Source organism: Pelecanus crispus, chromosome 15 (genome assembly GCF_030463565.1).
Source record: "Pelecanus crispus isolate bPelCri1 chromosome 15, bPelCri1.pri, whole genome shotgun sequence".
NCBI classification, from domain to species: Eukaryota; Metazoa; Chordata; class Aves; order Pelecaniformes; family Pelecanidae; genus Pelecanus; species Pelecanus crispus.
In genome coordinates, this window is record NC_134657.1 from 6,331,475 (window position 1) to 6,351,218 (window position 19,744).

The following is a 19,744-nucleotide window of genomic DNA, read 5'->3' on the forward strand; positions in this document are numbered from 1 at the left end:
GAAAGCAACCTGTGCACATGGGGGATGGGAAGAGGGATGTATGCATGCTCTAATGATCGTTTAAATCTGCTTATCTTCATCACCACTTGGGAGTTTTTCAAGACCAGGCGGGTGGTGTTTTAAAGCTGCGAATCTGGTTAACACAGCTAACAGGATTTCAGAGATCACCAGAGATTCAGAAATTCCCTCAATGCTCGTTATTAACAGCCATTTCAAAGCACAAAAATTTCATATATAAACATATAAACTGGTGGGAAAGGAGAAAGAAATTCTCAGCAGATACATATTAAAAACAATAAATATGTCCTAGTTCTTCAAATTCTAACAAATATGCACAAAAAAAAATATGCATCTTCGAACTGTATTTACCGAGCTAGAGATGAAGACCCGATTCTGTACTTTGGCACCGTTAGGTCCTGAGGCAAGTCAGTACCTTCTTCCTTGCCACTTTGTACAACTGGGAGGATAATCTGTCCAGGCTATTCAGACTGCAACTTCTGTGGAGCAGAGCGCCGTCATCTACCCTGCACACTACCTCAAAACAGAGCCTTACTACTGCAGAATGTACAATTACTGGCTGGTATTAAGAGTTCATCTCCTCTTGGTCTCTGATTGCACAGACACTAACAACACTGGGATTCCGTGATTACCACTGGGAGAAATTCCACCTAATGGAACTAGTGGAGTTCAGCAAACTTAAGCGCAGACCACTGTACCTGGCCAATACTCTGGAAATAAGAAAACAAACCCAAACAAACCTCAAACCAAACAAAAAACCCCAACAACCCACAAATGAGAATAGCTTTCATACTGCCAAAGATACCCAAGCAGGCTTTCCTACTGGTGTGCGTATTTTAAGAAAAAATAATTTAAAAATCTCAACACACTTAGATTCCAAAACCAAGTCCCCATCTCCTCCCTCATTTTTTTCCAAATAGCTCAGCTCTGAGACAGTCAGAAACTGCTATACATGGCATGCTTGCACTTGGACAGTTCTTCATGGAAATATCCAGACAGCTATAACCTCTTGGAAAGAGCACTCAGCAACACAGAAATACTACCTACTGCTGCAACTGCTCTACACATGACAAAGCATTCCGATGGATGTTAAAAAGCTAAGCTGCCCCACTTGGGTTAGTTCTTCATATGAATGCTTGGGGACTACTCAGTTATTTTAAGCTTTCCTTCACAAAAAGAGGACACTATCTAGAATGTCTTCTTGAAGATATAATTCTCCAGCAATAGAGGTATTGTGGTTTTTAGCACCAAAGTTAACTGCATTGCTTTGGGTCTCCCCAGCTCCCCACTACGTGATAGCAAAAAGTGTTTGCATTATTCAGAAGTGTGCCTGGACCACACAAACCCTGCAAATACTCTACAGCATAAAAGAAGAGGAATTTCACAATATTGTCACTGCTGGGCACCACTTAGCTACCTTTCAGATTAGCCCAGAAATGGCTGCAGTTTGACGCTGGGTCACAGACCGATCGGTCCTCCTCTGATATGGGAGTTCACGGAAGGACTTGAGCTGGACTCCAAATCGGGTAGAACTGAAATTCCTTACACAGAGAATTTAGCTGTGGTGTAGGTTATTCTTTCCTAGGCTTTCTCACCACCTAAACATACCAGTGCTCACAACACACCTTCAGCTGGAATACTTCAATCAAAAGCAGCTCTCAGACAATTCCTTACAATGCAACGTTAAATCCAAATTATGCAACAGTGACGCCCCTTAGTAACTGCTCTGCCACATCAAGCAAGAGAAAGAAGTATAGCCAAAAGAAGAAAAAAATCCTACTTACTTGATACAGCCAATGATGACCTGCGTCAAAGGATAGATCAACGGCTCCATGACCTCACTGGGATAGATTGTGCTGAGAACCCGACACCAGAAATACAGGCAGTGGATATACTGCCAGTTATAAACAGACTGGAAGTTCTCCTGCAGAAAAGGGAAAAAAAAACAGGCACAAATTTGAAAATGTGGCATTTGAGAGGAGTTCACTCTGGTTTCTCTACAGAACTCATTTTATCCAGCATTCTGTAAGGGAACATTGTGTACCGTTTAGAGAGGAATAACTAACATTCTAGCTGTTGGTTTGATGCTAGCAGCTGATCCACCATCCAGCAAGTTCAGATGCTGCACTGGCAACATTATGATTTGGTAGCAGTTAGTGCCTTGAAGGAAATAATGAGCAACACACAGACTGCTTTTCTCTACAAATATGGCTCATTTGAGAAGGATGATTTAATGACCGAGCTCCCAGCAGATGGTGGGATGTGGCCAAGCATTAGAAAACCTTTAACTGTTCCATTTACCCACAGTCCCTGGGACAGTCCCTGCTCTCCCACATGTAGAAGGCTGGAAAGTAGTACCTCCTCTGACACCCTTGTAAACTGCCTTCTGGCCTCTGCAAGAAATTCATCTGAATTCATCTGGATTTCCCCTCTCCGCACTCACACTGCTTTGGTTGTTACATAGCAGGTTGCCCTTCCCACTTGAGGCTTTCTTTCCCTCAGCTGTATCAATCAAAACCCCCTAACCACCACCCCACTAACTCTAAAAGGTATTATCAGTGCTCATTTTAAAGACATTCCTACAAACATTCACTGTCAAAGCAAGGACCAAATGATCAATCCAGCACTCCTCCCTGCTTTTGGAAAAGACACTATCCAGGACAGTTCAGGTTTCTTCAATTGCACACTAAAAGTGACAGACAGCAGAGCTGAGAACAAACTTCCAGCTCTGTTTCTCAGCCTGTCTTTATGGTTACCAGCAAAACCAATGCAACAGGCCAGCAGTGTGCCTGACATGAGGAACCATGAACCAGCATTTCAGGCTGGCTCAGTAATATGGGTAGGTGTAGGTCAAGTCTTGCACCAATCCAAGAATGTTTGGGCAAGCCCCCACCCTCTCCCTGCCATGTGCTTAAGCAGGCCTTAGTGCCAGGTTAAATAAAAGCCCAGAAGAGTGCAGGAGTCCCCCTTAAGAACATCCTTTCCAAAGAGTTCTGCAGGCCCATGTATTCCCCAGAATTGCACCAAGAACTTAGGAGACTGCACTTAACAAGGTGCCTCAGCTCCAACTTGTGTTTGTTTCAGAGAGATTTTCAAGGCCCAGGTCACTTCCTCTTTTGCATGGATGAAGCAAGATATAGTCCTGAAACAATGACAGAAGCCCTCAATTGCAGGCACTGGTCCAAACCTTGCAGTAGGGACTTCAGCCACAGCTGGAAATGGTAGAGCTCTCTCAGCTCTCACCAGGTCACCGAGATGTACCAAGAAGCTCTGTTCTCAGCTTCTCTTGCACGGAACAGATAAGCAATCTGCTCTTGTAATCACCTTCCACAACCACCCACTACTCAATTTAAATTAATTGGCTTATTACTTGGATTTGTATATTTTGGTTGGGCTGTTGTCATTTAAAGTTCCTACAACCCTCTCAAGCTGTGAAATCAAGTGGATTTAGGTCCTGTCTGGGCCAGGACTGAGGGTGTAAGAAGCCAATGCAATCCAATTAGGGCATATGCAGCCCAGACTTCATTTATCTCTGCTCATTTATCCCCATGTCTGAACAGCCAGGAGATTTAACTGGTCACCAATCCTGCTGTGTTTGGGAGCAGATGAACAATTAATCTATAAGGGTCTGTTTTGCTAAACATGAATAAAGCTAGGATTAGCAATCTGACTCAGATTTCTGAGGTCAGATGGGAGGTGGCTGAAATCAGGGCTGCTCTCAAAAGGTCCAAGTCCTTTAAATACAGACTTCACTGGAAAGATGCACACACCTGGGTGTTTCCTAATCTTCCTAATCAAGGTAAAGACCTTGAGGTTTTGCAACAGAGGCTGCAAAAAGCAGCTTCAGAGTGGAAAAAGGGTGCCCGAGGCAGAAAATGGAAAGTGCATCACAAACTCTTGCAAGCTGGGGAGAGAAGTGACTTCAACCCTGCAGTTGTCTTTCCTCTCCTTCCTTGCTGAAATTCTAAACACAGGCAACTACGAGGTGATCTCTGAAGCTCCCAGCCCCTGGCAAAAAATTCTTTGGCACATTATGAAACAGGTCAGACACAAGTACTGACACTTTAGAGACACTACCAAAAGCCTGAAGCAGCTGCTGTTATCTTCCTCTCTCCACACACTCCCCATATGAGGGTACACTCCTTCCAGACTGACACGCACTTACCTTTTTCTTTATTGTCATTGCACTGCGCAAGTGAATGGCGAGCTGCCGGATATAGATGAAGGCATGCTGGTAAGAGGTATGCGTGTCCAGAGCATACATCTCTGTCAGTGTGCGCTGCATGAAGTTGATCATGGGCAGGACATTGGGAGAGGTGAATCTGGAATTCTTCACAAATGCGATGTACATTTGCTATGCAGGAAAGAGGACAAGACAACCACATAAAACAGAGCAAAACCACTCTTTCACTAACCTTCCCCACCCAGGTATGCCCAAATCAGGGGTGAAGTGTTCCTTTTATAAGACAAGTCACTTCAAAGAAACATGCAAAAATAATAATCCAGCCTGCTCCTTCTTCAGGGAAGACGGGAAAGAGTCTGTTTAGCACAGAGCTTGGAGATGCCCCTGCCATTGCTTCTCTGCAGAGAGAACTGTGGGATGGCTTTCAACCATACATGCTTATGGTTGGTCACAGTTCTCTTTCTGTAACAGCAGTACCTCAGCAAACTACACTTGGGAACCTCAGCCATTAGCTAAAATACCAGAGCAGCTCAGTAGCACTGAGTAGTGCGTCAGCACTTGAGGAAAGCCCTCAAGAATTTGGAAGATGAGTATTCATCCAGTAGACAGATGAGTACCAGAAGCCTTCCTTGCTAAGACTCTGTGTGCCTCCAGCAGGAAGGGCAGTAGCAGAAAGCAGGGTATCACTCTGCCTTCACATAGAATTTCTTCCCTGTTTAATTTTCTGGAGGTAGCCAGCATCATCTTCAGCACCTGCCCTACCTAATAGGCTGCAGCTCACGCTCTCAGGTCTTCGCATATAACGTGAGAAAGAAAAGCTGCAGAGTACAGCAAGTGCTAGCCTTACCTTGAGCAAGGGACTTAGGTACACCTCTTTCTTGTAGCGGCAGATTTTGTTCAGCACAAGGAAGGCCAGTACTCTCACTGTTTCCTCACCTGTGCTCCACAGATGAATTGCTTGCTGGAATGGAAAATAAAAAGATACAGATAAACGAAGGGACAAAGAGCCTGGTTACAGACAGGCCTGAGCTTCCCTCCTTCACACCAAAAAAGCAAGCAAGGAGGAAGATGACATGAAGATGACAGGCTGTATTGCCACAGAATCAGTCACAACAGCACTGGCAGCCATTCTGTCCCCATGCTCTAGCTGCGAGACCACACAAAAGGCAAGGTTGATGCTTCCATGATCAATAAAGGAAACTGTCTGAAACTAGCATCTCTGAAAAATACATGCACTTTTAGTCATGTGCCTAAATACAAATTTGGGCTTCTAAGCACAGGCACCAGCTTGTGCATGCAACTCAATATCCTAGGCTTTGCAAAGCTTCCTCACCATCCCCTAGACAGCAACACCACACTAAATTACACATTTGGCCAATACATCTTCCAGCCCATAATTTTAGTCTTACACTGAATTCTGCAGAACACAACTACACTGCAATTACACTCCAGTTCTCACCACGAACACCAAATTCTAACTTCTTAAAGAATGCTATTAAAGATGCATTTGTCTCTGGAGAGGGGATACCAGGGTTTGATTTCTGAAATTATCAACGTTTTTCCCCTCTGGGCAAATAGGTTGCAATCCCTGACATACATCTCCTCATAGTAGTTCTGACTTAATTCCAGTTCCCTGGATATTCACTGTATTAATTCAAATGACAGAGCAGCAGGAGGACCTGTGTAAGGCAGCACTTCTGCTGAGACGTATCCTTAGTCACTCCGGTACAGCCACGATGACGAGCACCCAGCGCATCATAAAAATACCTACACCAGCTGGAGAGGGGTAGGTTAGTCTGTGCAGAGGTCTGGGCTAACAGACAGCCCACCACTGACATGTAAACTCATTATTCTGAGTTTCACCCACCTCTGCATTGCATAAAGCTATCACATATTGGTCTCTTCCCTCAACTTCTTGAGAAGCAAATGAATACATTTTGCTCTTCCCAGGCCCAACTGCATTCACCTGTTCAGAGTATAGATTCACTTGGACATGGCTGGCCCTGTCAGAAGCATCTAGTACAGCAAGGCCACAATCATGGCTGATACCTTCAAAAACTAGTTACCTTATCTCTACTAATGAACTCTAGAGTAAATCAGAAAGTTTCTAGCTGCAGGGCTGAAAAAGCCTGCTCAAAAATCCCTACTGTAGCAGTGAGCAGACTGCTACACCTTCAGATATGAGGTGTAACAGCCTCCCACCAGTCATCTTTATCATCAAAGCGTTCCCAGCCTCATTTAAATGTTGTGTTGCAGCTTTTCATTTAAATGTCACCCTGCTGCCCTCTTCCGCTCTTCCACGCCTCCTTTGTTGTTCTTAAGTGCTCAGCAGTTGTGACTAAGTTTCTGCAAAAATATTCCACCCCCAGCTCTGGAGAGTGAAATACTATCACAGACATACACACAGACTCAGCACACAGGCAGCAATTGCTCCATCTGCTATGAGGAAGCAGACAGCTTCCCCAGAACACCTCCCTGTCACTTTGCATGGGGATGAGCAGTAGCTACACACAGAGCCACATGCCCACTCACCTCCGCGTGAGAACGCTTCACGGCACCTAGAGAGCCTGTAAGAGAAGCAGGAGTCCTTTCCAGGACCAAAAGAAAAGCAAGGGAAGAGGAGTACAAGAAACTGAACTGTCATGGGATCCAACCCAAATACCATGAGAGGCTCATCTGAACGGGTAAAGAAAGTACCTCAGATCCAAATGACGCATCATAGCACATCACCTTACCTTGAGAAGTGCACGGCACTGCTTTGGAAAGGACAAATAATAAGGCACTGTGGAACTGACATGCTGAAGGACTGCTACACCAACTGAGGCTTCTGTTAAACAAGACAGGAGCTATGGAGGGAAAACAAAACACAATCCCATTGAGTGTGTAGTCCTCATCACCTCTTCCTTTACCATTAAGCATCTGTATTTTGCTGTTTCCAAGTATTTCTGCATTACCAAAGGACTGGAAGAGCAGCCTTCCCTAGGAAGAAGCTCAAACAAACCCCCAAAAGCTGTATCAGGAAAGGAGCAGACACATGGCAGGTTAAATAACTCCCCTGAAAGTACATCATCCTGGCAAATGTGAGTTCAGGCTACTGGTCTTGGATGGCTAACGGCACCTGAGCTCATCACATACAACCTCATTTGTGTATACTGCAAAAGCTAAGTCTATACACGGTTTAAAACATCTTACAGATGGCATGACACCAATGCCTGTCATCTCACTACAAATGGTCAAAGCACAATGAAGATACCCTCAGTCTACACAAGGCTTGGAAACAGACCATCTGAGCTATCTGATGACTTACTGGATTTCACTAGGATTTCTTTAATGGGAAGCTGGAATACTATTTGGTATCAAGAGGTTAACTCTAGCTCAAGGAAAAGGTTAGACAAACTATTTAATAAGTGACATCTTGGTATTTCCAGGTTGCTCAGCTCACCTGGAGCCAAACCCAGAGACATCTGCAGTTCCTAATATGAAGACAACGGTAAGCTCAAAGTCACTTCAACTTGAGAGGTTCTGCGTGATGCAGTGCCCCGTCTTGCCTGCGATCCCAGTTGCTGGAAGCAGAGGCATTTTTCCTACTTTCAACTTTCCTCCTCATTCTCCTCCTTGCACTGCAAAGATTCTAGACTGAGCAGGTCTCCTTTGCAAAGTCCCTCACACACCAAAAGGAAAGTAGAAGATATTGTCCAGAAACTACTATGCCAGAAAAACACTGTAGTGAAGCCTGGGACTGAGGGCATTCAGTACAGGATGAGGGATTACTTCAATGGGACTGCATTGCCAGCTTTTCCTTTTCTACTGCAATCTTTAGTTCTGCTGCTGGCAAGAGGCACCACGACTTGAGGAAAAAAAAAGCCCTACTGATCAAGATGCTCTTTCTGCTAAGTCATTCTTCCAGCTTACAGCTAAGAGACATCAGCATTTTCTTTTTCGTTCCTCATATCCCTTCCCCTCAGCTTCTGCAGAATGAGTATTTCAATGCTGTCCTTTTATTTTTAATATTCCAAATTTGGGGATGCATAACAAAGCAATCTCAAAAAAAATTAACTGGGGGTGGGACTTTCCTTCAGAAATAATCCAAGAATTGTCTCCGAAATACCAGACATCAGCAACTTCAGATGGATGGGATATCCCAGTGGGATGGAGCATAATCATATGTGGAGATGTCATATGTGAGGAGCAGAAGCTGTCAACATAATATCTTCTTAGTATTTACTACAAGAAGTGGCAAGATCATAGTGCCAAAAATTGAATTAAAGATGCAGAATGCAGGAGCACAGCACTGCAAACTACTTTAAAGCCCACTAAATATTAATTTATCAGACAAATTAAGACAGAAAGAACTGCCAAAATGTTAACCCAGCCCTTCGCTATAGGCTACCTATTTTGACCCAACCATCCTACAGACCTCCAAAGTGTTAGACCAAATACTTCCAAAACAAGACAGGGAACTGGGCGGACACACAGATCTGATGCCCAAGGCTTTGAGACTCAGTAAGATAGCTTCTGCTCACTGCAGTCTCAGCTAGTAAGTCTTACTTATTTATTCTCCACTACAGGAGGCATAGAAACTAATACCCAAGGTTCCCAGTAGTGTGATGACCAGAAAATCACCCTCAAACTGGAGTAACTGTCTTTTCAAAAGGAAAAGCACCTGAGGCTACACTGTTACCTGCTTTGTTAATTATCTTCTTGATTGTTTGGCTCTCTTCTAGCAGTGTTGCTTAGATGCAAAAGCCAATCTGCCTCATTCCAAAATATCCTGAACAAAAGCCCAGCAATGCACAGACTGACCCCAGTAACACAAACGCGCTGAAATTTCTTACTTGTATAGTACAGCTGAGGTACACTTTTATGTCCAGTCGCAGCTTGCTCCAAAGTGGGCTGGTGGAAGGGAGGACCATTCTGGAAATGAGCAAGAGTTGGGTTTAGCTTTAAAAGAACCCCTCCAAATATATTAGATTTCAGCAGCACAAAGAACAATGAGTTCAGTTCCTTGATATTGCCAGTGAGTAAAAACTGCTTGTAAAGCAAGAAGTAAAAGAAGTAACAATTTTGTCATGGGTGAAAAGAAGTACTTCTACTCTGTAAAAACTGCCTGAAGAACAGTATTAGAAAATTCAATTTAAAGAGCTTCCCAGCAGAGTACCTAGATCTCTGGAAGTGTGATACAGGGGAGCTGTGACAGCCAAAAAGCCGGGTGGGGACCTGAATCCCTCACACTGATATTATCTTCTAGTCAGGCATTCTGCAGCCACTGCCCGAGAACAGAACAGGCCAGCTTGGAGGAAGAAAGTCTATTTTGAGCATGAAACTGGTTGTGAGACATTTGCTCAGTCTCTTCTAAACTTTTGGCACTGCACTCGAAGTAGCGCCCCCAGGCCGTCCCAAAACTCAGACACAGTCTGTACAAGTCAGGCCTGGGGAGGAAAGAGGCTGGTATTTACACAAAGAACTCGGAATTTACTTCTCAGACTAGGTACCACTGTCAACAAGGCATCTAGTGTTTAGCTCACCCCTCCCTTCATCTGTGACAGGGAAATTAAAAATAAATGCCACAAAAATTACCCTGGAACCAAAAACACTTCTGAAAGGCATTTAATTCTCACTCTACCCAACAATGGGAAAACCAGAAGAGCTCAGACTATGAAGCAAGTAATAAAACTGTGTCCAGCTGAAACTCCAGACATGACTGAGGTAAAAAGCTTCTGTGAATGTCTAGTAGGAAACAGGCACAGGGGCTGAAGAAGGCTGCTCCAGCTTGCAAAACATACCAGGAACTTCACAGCTTGTTTTATGAAACTGGGCTTGTAGCCCCCAGCTATGGTATTGGTTCATCCAGCAAGAGTTCAGACTGGTACTTACTGAGTTTCCAGCACCTTTTCCAGTTGCTCCTGGGTAAGCCATGCTGATACCTATTCAATTATGGGCTCAGCCTGACTCTGAAACCTTTTGAGCACCCACCCACACAACAGCCAGAAAACTCCCAGCTCTCAGGCAACAGTTGAGATTTCAAAATTGACTATTTCTCCTCTACTCAAATCGAATTGCATCAGCGAATGCGATACAGAGGTGCTGGACCAATGCTACCATTCTGGGGAAAAAAATGAATTGTACCATTCTTTGCTCAGTTGCATGCTTGTTTCTGTTCCATCTATGCTCTAACAGTGAACAGCTCAAACTCAGATGATCCAGCCCTCAGACCACCAGACTCTAGGGCATAATACAGCTGCTAAAGCCCTGGATTAACTGCAGCTGCATACCTGCAATACTCTGCCTACCTATAGGCAGAAGGCTTGGTCCATTTCTCTGCAAACCAACTCACAATACCTTAACAGTGCTCCTGAGTGCAAGCATAGGCAATTCCAGATCTTTCTGTTGAAGCCACATGTCCTCTGCAAATGGCTGGAGTCTAATATTACAGAGGACATGCTTCCAGGGAAGAAAGGAAGAACCTTGCTAAGATGACTGTGAATATAATCAGGCAACTTTCCTAGTGTTTGGGAAGAGCTGCCATCTTTTTCTAGCTTCATAGCCAGGTTGCAGTTCTGAAAAACCCCAACCAGCTTTCTCTCACCTGCAGTTCTCAAATCTCCTCAGACTTACTTTAGTTTGTTCTTTGGGGTTTTCAGAAGAAGCAGCTTCTGCAGGCAGTGGAAGAGGTCCCGGACACAGAAGGACACAAGGGCATTGAACACTGGTTTAAAAAGTCAGTAAAACATTTGTAAGTGATTTTCTGTATATTACTGGTTTCTCAGCTAATCTGAAAAGAGCTCCCCAAGGCACTGAACCCAGTAATTCCCATAGCAGAACTACTGCATTTCCAGAAGCTTGTGGAAAACGTCAGTTTGTCTTACCCTAGAATTTTTTACCTAAACAGCAAGATCACAACTGACAACTTTCTGGCACAGGGGCCATTGCTTTGCTCTCTGAGTAAACAGCACCAAGCACAAAAGCAGCCTGACCCATGACTAGTCTATACTACCATCAATCTCCCCCAAACCATAATGAGAATTAAAGGCACTTTTTAATAAAAAAAAAGTAAGTCACAGAAACAGACATGTGAATTCTGTGTAATGTCTTACATTAAAGAAAGATATTTTACCAAAAGCAATGAAAGATATTACAAAGCCTTATGCCAGGCAAGAAAGGATTAAGGAGAACATGTGGGTTTAAGTAGTCCCACCCCACAGTGCCAGTTCCAGATGGCATACAATAACAAGCTGATAAAACAGTGAGAAAGCACCTGCTAATTTAGTCATAAAAGTAGGCAGGCTGCAGGTCACATCCTCCGAGACACTAACAAAGATGTTTCCCACTCAGCCATGCTGTTGTGAGTCTAAAACAGGACTGTCTGCAAAACCTGGAGCTTATGCAAAAGCAGGCTAGGCTGGAGAGAGAGGTTGCATCTCATTTGTTCTACAGGCATAATAATCCTGTAGCCAAGGAGATCTAGACATGCAGCATTTTGAGAGGTCCTGGCTAGGGGAATGTGAACTTGATAGTGCAACTGAACTCTGAAATGTTGCGAGGTTATACAACGCTATTTGGTAAGAAGACTTAAAATAGTCTTGTAGGATTAGTTCTACGAGGGATCAGCAAGTAGCCAGAGCAAAAGCTGTCCAAAAAAACTGCAGTACAAGCGTATGAACAGTACCTAGCTTCAACTTCACTCTAAGAAGTCTGGTGAATGAAGCATGGTACTTTCCTCAGCAGTCTACAAACCCAGCTGCTCGAGGCATGCACAGAGAGGTACACTTACACTTTGGGACACCAGAAGAGATACCACCACACAGACTCACCACCAGGAAGAAGATAAGCTACTTAAGTGAAATGAAGCCTATGAAAGGGTAAGTTAACTCCTGCCAGTACTTATCCCAACTCTCTTCCAGTAGCTAAACCTTTCCTGTCAAGTGACTTCCCTTCTCTCACAGAAGCAGTACGGTGACCAACTCACCTGCAGCATCAGTGACTTGAAACTTGCTGGGCTCAGCCCCACCATTATCTCCTTTGGTGGTTGCTACAGATGCTTTAAAGGCTTGAGTGATTTCATGGAAAAGTTTTGGCGTTAGCCTTCTCTGGGGAAAGAAGAAAAAGGATTGCTGAGGAGAAAAAGCAAGCAATATTCTGAAACTCTGAAGCACTTTACTGCGACAGAAGTATTGGAATTCATTGTAAGTTTGATTGCAAAAATAACTCCATCCTGTAACGAAGGAAAAATGTCAAGGCAGTGTTAACAAATGCTAGTGGCCTTCACTTGCTCTAAAATGGGCTTCTAGGGCTTTAAATTGGTTGGGGGTTGAAAAGCAATGAATCAGTTGCAAGCAACTATCCAATTTGCCCTTTCCCCCCCACTCTTAGTCACAAGCAGCAAGCCATTTCATGACTGCTCACAACATGACTAAAAGTTCTTGGAGCTGCCAAAGGCACAATACTTAGCAAGAGGATGAAAAAACAGAATTTAACAATTCTGAGCCACACAAGTTTCTCTGGCTTCTCCCTCAGATGGAGTGCAAGTACTCTAATCTTCCAGCCCAAGAAAAACTGCAAAGACAAATTGTGCTGAAGTAACAAGAGCTCTAGGAGTATGACCTTGTATGTGGGACATACATCATCTCTGTAGATTTTTGTGAAAGATGAACAAATCGAAAGTTGGTCTTTTTACAGGCAGCGACACATGTGGAAGAACATTTAAAGGAGAACACTCAAGTGCCTTGTATTCCAGCTCCCTGCTCACCTCTGCAGCTTTTTTCCATTCTTCAACCATTTTCAAGCTCACAGGGATGAAACAAACTCTCTTCCGTTTGACTGTTTCATGTTCTTCTTCATCATCTTCATCACTTGCTTCCTAAAGAAATCGGTACCAAGACTGAGAAAAGGCTTATACAATTCTTTTCTGGCCCCATCTCTTTTGCCAAGTAGCTACTGAAGAGGAAGGCAGGCAAGCAGCCGTCAATTTTATTAATGCTGTTATCAGCACTTCGTGTAAAGCAGTAATGAAGTTATGGGTATTATAAATTTAAAAAAAGCTACTTAAGCCCTGCAGCTTTGCTACATAAATACAATGTGCAATAACATAAAACATCAAGGAGAAAGGATATCACTTGATGCAAAACAAACTCTCATTGGGAAAGGAGACACAACAACAAAGCCACAGAGAAAATACACTCTAAGGCTCTGCTGTCACAGACTTTAACAAACTCCTCATGCTCAGTTCAAATCCACAGCTGACTTCTGGATTACAAGCCTGCACACCTGCAGATGATCTTTGGGGAAGCTCCTCCCCAGCCATCTGGGCCACTATAAGCCCAAATATACATAAGCCTTGCACTGAAACTCAAATACTTAACCTGTAAGTAATTGAAATAATTGATTTCAGCATTCCAAAATAGGGCCTAGTACCTCCAGCGTATCAGGTGGTACGTGCAACGCCTCCTCCTCGTCCGAACTGTCTGAAGCATCAAAATTCAGTAACGTACGATCATTTTCCTCCAAAAACTTGTAAAATTCAGGATCTTTGTCCTTCAGCCGTGAGAGCTGATCTTTATGTTCAGATGCCTTTCCCTTCTTCCTAGTAGATAAGAATTAACATGCATTTATTCATTGCTCAAACTTCTGCTGATGCTGCAAGAAAAGCAAGCAACTTCTGGGCACTAAAGCACACCTGGGGCTAATTTGAATGGTGATGGATTTATCAGGGCTGTGGCTGCAGTTCTGTATCCCATTTAACACCTGCTCTAGAGGACTTACAAAAGGTTATTTTCATTCAGCACTGAGAAATCTTGATAGCAAACTATCAGGTTGTATTGCGATACTGACCAGAGGTCATGAAAACATCTTGCAAAACCAGAAAAAAAAAAAAAAAATCTGTTTCTCCATTTCTCAGAATTACTCTCACAAACTTTCTAAAAAGAATACTGAAAGCTATAGTGCCAGAGAAAATTGACAATGAAAGCTCAGCAAAATCTTATCTGGTACTAAAGAATTGTTTTGGCTTCTAATAATAATTAGCAGTGCCTAAGAACTACTTCATCATTTTCTCTCTGCAGATACTCCAGTGTCTTTCAGTAAGAACAAATACAAACAAACTGAGGAAAAAGAGAGTAAGCTTTGTCAGACTCCAACATAATGTAAATGTAAATTTAAGTTTTAATGTAAATTAAATGTAAAAGATGTAAGTGTAAAATGTAACGCAATGTAAAAGATTAAAAGCATGCACAAGCTTTTCTCCACTGCGGTTATGAACTGACACAGGTATGACTGAAAACTTGACTGTCCTGTACCCCGCAAGCACACTACAGTCTCGAACGCAGCCCTTTTAGGCACCTCTGACCCAGCTTGCCTCAGAACTAACTCATTCCATGACAGATGCTACAACCAAGTCCCGCGGTCACTTACAAAAGCAGGCAGAAGTAAAAAAAAAAAAACAAAAAAAAAACAACCAAGCAAGCAAGCGACCAGCAAACGCATACTTAGATGTGCCAAGCCTCGCCTAAAGCGGGCGAGAGGCGAGCACCAAGGGCGGGCTGCCCGGGGGGGGCTGCCCGGGGGCCCGGCCAGCGCCGCGGCCTTACCTCGCAGCCGGTCGGGCCTGGAGCGGCTGCTTCGCCTTCCCGTCCCGCTGCGCCGTCCCGCTCTGCCGCCGCCGGGCCGCAGCCCCCTTGGCGGGGCCGGAGGCCTCCTCCTCCCCGGAGCCGCCGTCGGGCTCCGACTCGGAGCCGGCGGCGAGGAACTCGTCCAGGCTCAGCTCTGCCAGGCTCCTGGGGGCGGCGAGGAGAGAAGAGGGGGGATATCAGGGGCGGGGAGCCGGGCCGGCAGCGCCGGGCCTGCCCGCTCACGGCGGCCCTTAGGCCAGCAGCGCGGGGCTGACGAGCCGCACCGGGGCCGGCGGTGCCGCAGCCCGACGGTTCCGGTTCCGGGTCGGGTCCGGTCCGGTCCGGTTCTGGGTCCGGTTCTGGTTCTGGGTCCGGTCCGGTCCGCCCACCCTCCCCCGCCCGCCTCGCACCGCCGCCGCCGCTCACCTCTTGCCGGCGGCCGCCATGCCGCCCGCCTCTCCCCAACGCGGCCGCCGCTTCCGCTCCCAGCGTCCCCCGCGGCTCTGCGGGGCGGAGCGACCCGGCCCCGGCCCCGCCCCCGCCCGACCCCGGCCCCGCCCCCGCCCGCTCCCCGCCCCCCCCCCCCGGCTCCGGCGGCCGGGCCGCGGGCTGCCTCGGCGGGGCCGGTGCCACGCGTGTCCCGCCCCCGCAGGACGGGCCCCCGCGCCCGGTACGTGAGCGGCGGGGCGGGGCGGGGCGAGCTCCCCTTCCCCGCAGCCCGGTGACACGTGCGCGGCGGGATTTAACTGCGGGGGGGGGGAGCGCCGTGCCGCGCCGCGCCGCGCCGTGCCGCGGGCAGCTCTCGCCCGGCTCCGCGCCGGGGTTATTCCGGGTGAGGGAGGAAGCCGCAGCCGTAGGGCTCGCCCCGGCCGCGTCCCCGTCCCGCCGCGGCCTGAGGAGGAGCCGCGCACCTGCCCGCCCCGCCCCGTCTCCCCGCCGCGGGGCCGGCGGCAGCGGTGCGGGCATAGCGGTGCCCCGCAGCATCCCGCCGCCCGGGCCGGGCCGGGCCGCCGCTGCGCCGGAGCCGTGAGTACCGCGGGGCACGGCCCTGCCGCCGCCCCCTCCCCTCCCTCTCCCCGCGGCAGGAGGCCGGACCCCGCGGGAGCCGGTCGGGGGGCTACCGGGGGGGGGGCGGCAGGAGGACCCCCCGGGGGAGCTCTCCATCGCTCCCCGCCGCTGCTCTTGCGCTGCCGGTGGCGGGTCCCTCCCCGGGGAGCAAGTTTGCCCGCCGGGTCGAAGGCAGCGCGGCTGGAGCAGCGAGCGATGCCGTTCCTAAGCGGCTGCCTCTGGCTGCTTTGCTCCCCGCACCCCCGCGTCTCCCGGCAGCTGAGGCCGGCAGCGTTTCTGCGCTGAGCGTGGTCCCCTTCCCTGTCCTCTGCCAAGCCCTGGAGCCATCCTTTTGCTAAAGGAAAAAGCTGCGGCTTTAGAGCCTTGCGAGGTGCTGGGGCCCGGGGGAGAGCTGCAGCGAGGTTCTCACAGTTGCGGTTTTGCTCACCCGCGGGGGATGCACCCCGGGCTATTTGGTGTCGTTGGCTGGAGCGGTGGGGGCTGAAGGGCACAGGGAGAAACGTTGCCACAGGTTTTCTGGTAACTTGGCAGAGGGAAGCAGGAAGCAGCTTTTTTTCTGGCCTCTGCAGTGACCATTAGGGCAGAGGGCTCTGCTCGAGCTACAGCATCGCTGGTTGTGGAGCTGGTCCGAGGGAGCAGCAGGCCAGGGCAGGCAGCTGGTTTGGTTCCGCTGGCTGAGCACATACCTGCCTCTCCGAGGAGTGCCGGCCCTGGGACCTTGGCTTCTCTACAGCGAGGAAGAAATGCAGCAGTTGGGTGGCTGCCCCTGCTCTCTGTGCGCCGGTCCACGGCCACCAGCTGACCGGACTTCTGTGCCAAGCTAGAAATCTGCAGAAACGGTGGCCTTGCTTTGATGGGGTCTCTCTGTAAAGGAAGCCTGCTCTCCTTTGACTTCGACGGCTGCTGTCCGATGAGCGCTATCTTGGGGCGCTCTCCGCTGCTGGGGACCACAAGGAGGGAGGTTAGTTCTGGAGTGATTCAGCAACATGTAGGTATTCGGGTGCTTTTGATCCTGATGGTCTCAAGGTGCGCTAGGCTGATGCAGGTAACTTGTTGCCCCTAGGTCAGGGCCCAGCTGAAAGGAGCCTCGCAGAGCTACTGCCCCTTTTCAGTATGCATGGCCCAAAGGCACGAGCTGCATTTAAGGATGGGAGGAGGGATGGGGGCCTCTGCAATTTTGGGATTTGGGATGTCCGTGTGCTAGCGTTTTGCCCAGGAGGTGCTGATTTGTTACAGGTTCACTGTTATGTGGCTCACTAACACTTTGATGCACAACAGCCTTTTGGTTACAATCACTACAGCCAAGCAATCACCTCTGTGGAATCTCTCCCCTTTGCACCCCAAGTTTCTCCCCTGACCCATGAGCATCTGCTGGAAATACTTTCTTCAGCATGGCAGTGAGTAAGACTCTTAGGGATCTTGGGTGTAAAGATCTGTTTCCTTCCTGAGAACTGACTGATTCATGAATCCCAGCAAATAGCATCTAATTCAAGGCGGACCAGGAGCTGGCAGGCGTAGTAGTCACCTGCTCTCTTGGCTTGACAGTTTAGGATCCAAATGGAGCTGCTCCTTAGCATCTTGGGTAGCTAGGATGGTCCCTTATACTTTCTGTCAGCTACGGTCAGCTTGGTGAGGGTGGCAATGGAACCTTTTTGCTCCACCAGCCTGTCTGGTGGCCATCAGCCCTTGCTCTCATCAGCATCAGTCTGGGTCTCTGTGGAGGGAGTGGCACGTGAAAATCAAGGCAGGCATGCTCTGAAGACTGGAGATCTGCTGAGGAGACTGTTCTGCGTTCTGGTCTTGCTCTTCTGCACTTCAGGCTCAGCAGCTCAAAAATCAAACAGCCACGCTGAAGTCTCAGTGCTGGCTTCTGTATTTTCTCAGGTGCAGGAGCCTTGCCTCCAAACCCTTAGGCAAGCTGGATTTGGTAGCAAGAGAGGCTTCACCCTTTCCGCCTGGCCTGCTAGAACTGGCTGCAAACCACGCTGCCTTCTCTAAAGGATGTGTCTCTTCAGGGACAGGAATTCAAGCTCCTTCAGCTGAAATTCCCAGGGTCCAGGACCCACTGGCCTTGGCAGGCCCCCAGTGTACCAGCAAACTCAAGGCCATTATGTCACATGCTCCTTATAGCTCAATTTTCATGTATGTGGCCTGTGCTGCCGCCTGCAAGAAGATGCGAGGGAATTCTCTTAATTGTTTTCTGGCTTGAAAACAGGCTCCCACTGCTCCACAGTGTGAAATACTAAGCTCGTTCAGAAGAGGAAATGCAGATCTGCTTACGTGGTCCGGTACGTCTACATTGCCAACCCACATTACGACTGAGGCTGGTAGGAGGCTTTGTAAGCTGTCCGTAAACGTGGCGTGGGCCATGCAGTCTCTGCAAAAGGCACGAGGCCGGAGTACAGCCGGTGACCTCCTGGTTCGGAGAGTCACTCATGAGCAGCGCTTCACAGGGCATCGGCAGCGGCATTGTTCCCCGGCTTATCCGTCTGTACAAGATCCGCTCGCCCGCTTGCAGCCAGCAGACCTGAGTGCTTTTTCCTTCTTTCCTAGCCTACTGCTGGAGCCACTAGCCCACACTGGCTCGCGTCACGGAGTCAGCTTTCCCTTTAGAAGCCAAGTGGTAGCTCGTGCTGAGTCTCACCTGTTTCAACGCTCTCATCTGACGCCAGGGCGTTGCTGAGCGGTAACGACCTGTTCTGAACTGGCCCACTGCCACCTACTCGAGACACCATCACCTTGCACAGCGGACAGGTAAAGGGCACAATCCCTCTTTGAATAGCTGCTGGCCAAGGATGTCGCAGGCAGGGAGCTCCTGGGCAAGTCTAGGAGCCAGGAATATTGAGATCCTCTGATATGGGCTGCCTCCAATGACCTGAGTGCTCTCGTCTTGTCTGTTTACCTGTCTGAAAAATGAGTTGGGGACAGAGATGTCTGTCAAGGGGGCGGCTAGAGGGAGATCAACAATACCACAGTGATGAATAGTGCAGCTGAAGCTGTTAACTATCGCTCTGTTGCCTGGAGAGGAGACTTGCCTGATGCCTATGTGTCGAGATCTGGCACTGCTTGTGCCATAAAATAGCACTGGATGCGACAGTAGCTCCTCTCCTGTGTCTGCTGGGGGACAGTGGGAGGGGGGAATTAGGACATGACCCACATTTCCAGTCCTTGGCAGAGGCAAAGGGCTCCTTTTGCTTAGATTTTGGTGTGCTTTGTGCTGGAACTGTAGGAACTGCTGTCTAATCCCAGTGCAGCTGGAGACCTGCACATTTTGCTGAACATCTCAAGGTATGAATTAGTTTCCATTTCTTGTTTCTTCCTAACCTGGGAATTTGGTAGTCCCAAACCTATTCGGGTCCTGACCCTTACAACCAATTACTCAAAGTGACCCAAATGTTAGCACAGATGCCTCTAAATCCCTCAACCATGGAGACCTGCTTGGAGCTGCTGTAATCCCCTGTGTGCAAAATACGAAACGTGAAAGCTGAATTTGAAGATGTCTGCAGGAAGAGTTGCTGCCTGTGCGAAGTGTGCATGAGGGAGGGAGAAGACTGTGTAGCCAGATAGGCACAAAGCAGGCTGGATACCCTTTATCTCTTTCAGGTGCGAGAACGTCCCGGCGCAGGCATTGAGGCTCTGCCTTGCACTCCCTCCTCTCTCAGCTAAAGCACTTCTGAGCGTGAGCTGGGGTAACCGAGAGCAACTTTGAGCTGAGTTTCCAAACAAAACTCCCCAGGAGTAATGGGGAGAGAGGCTTTAATTAGAAAAGACCTCCAGCCTTCTGCGTGCACCAGAACCGATTGATTACAACCCACTGAGTTGCTGAAAGGCACTGACTAGGTCAATGTGCTGAATGCCCTTCTTGCCCGGA

General features: G+C 48.0%; 1 protein-coding gene across 2 annotated transcripts in view; it reads right to left on the bottom strand.

Moving 5' to 3' along the window:
- The window catches only part of NOC2L (NOC2 like nucleolar associated transcriptional repressor), a 54,672-nt gene extending 39,421 nt beyond the window's left edge, over positions 1-15,251 (bottom strand). Inside the window, exons 1-11 of one of the 2 annotated variants that reach the window (XM_075721513.1) lie at positions 15,232-15,251; positions 14,836-14,970; positions 13,613-13,781; positions 12,948-13,058; positions 12,168-12,288; positions 10,817-10,907; positions 9,037-9,115; positions 6,937-7,047; positions 5,049-5,162; positions 4,184-4,372; positions 1,803-1,942 (exon numbers count right to left, since the gene is read on the bottom strand). In XM_075721513.1, the coding sequence (XP_075577628.1) occupies positions 1,803-1,942; positions 4,184-4,372; positions 5,049-5,162; positions 6,937-7,047; positions 9,037-9,115; positions 10,817-10,907; positions 12,168-12,288; positions 12,948-13,058; positions 13,613-13,781; positions 14,836-14,970; positions 15,232-15,251 (1,280 nt within the window). Of the gene's footprint in view, positions 1-1,802; positions 1,943-4,183; positions 4,373-5,048; positions 5,163-6,936; positions 7,048-9,036; positions 9,116-10,816; positions 10,908-12,167; positions 12,289-12,947; positions 13,059-13,612; positions 13,782-14,784; positions 14,971-15,231 lie in introns of both variants that reach the window. The other variant, XM_075721512.1, reaches the window with a different exon arrangement.
- Positions 15,252-19,744: the final 4,493 nt, after the last annotated feature.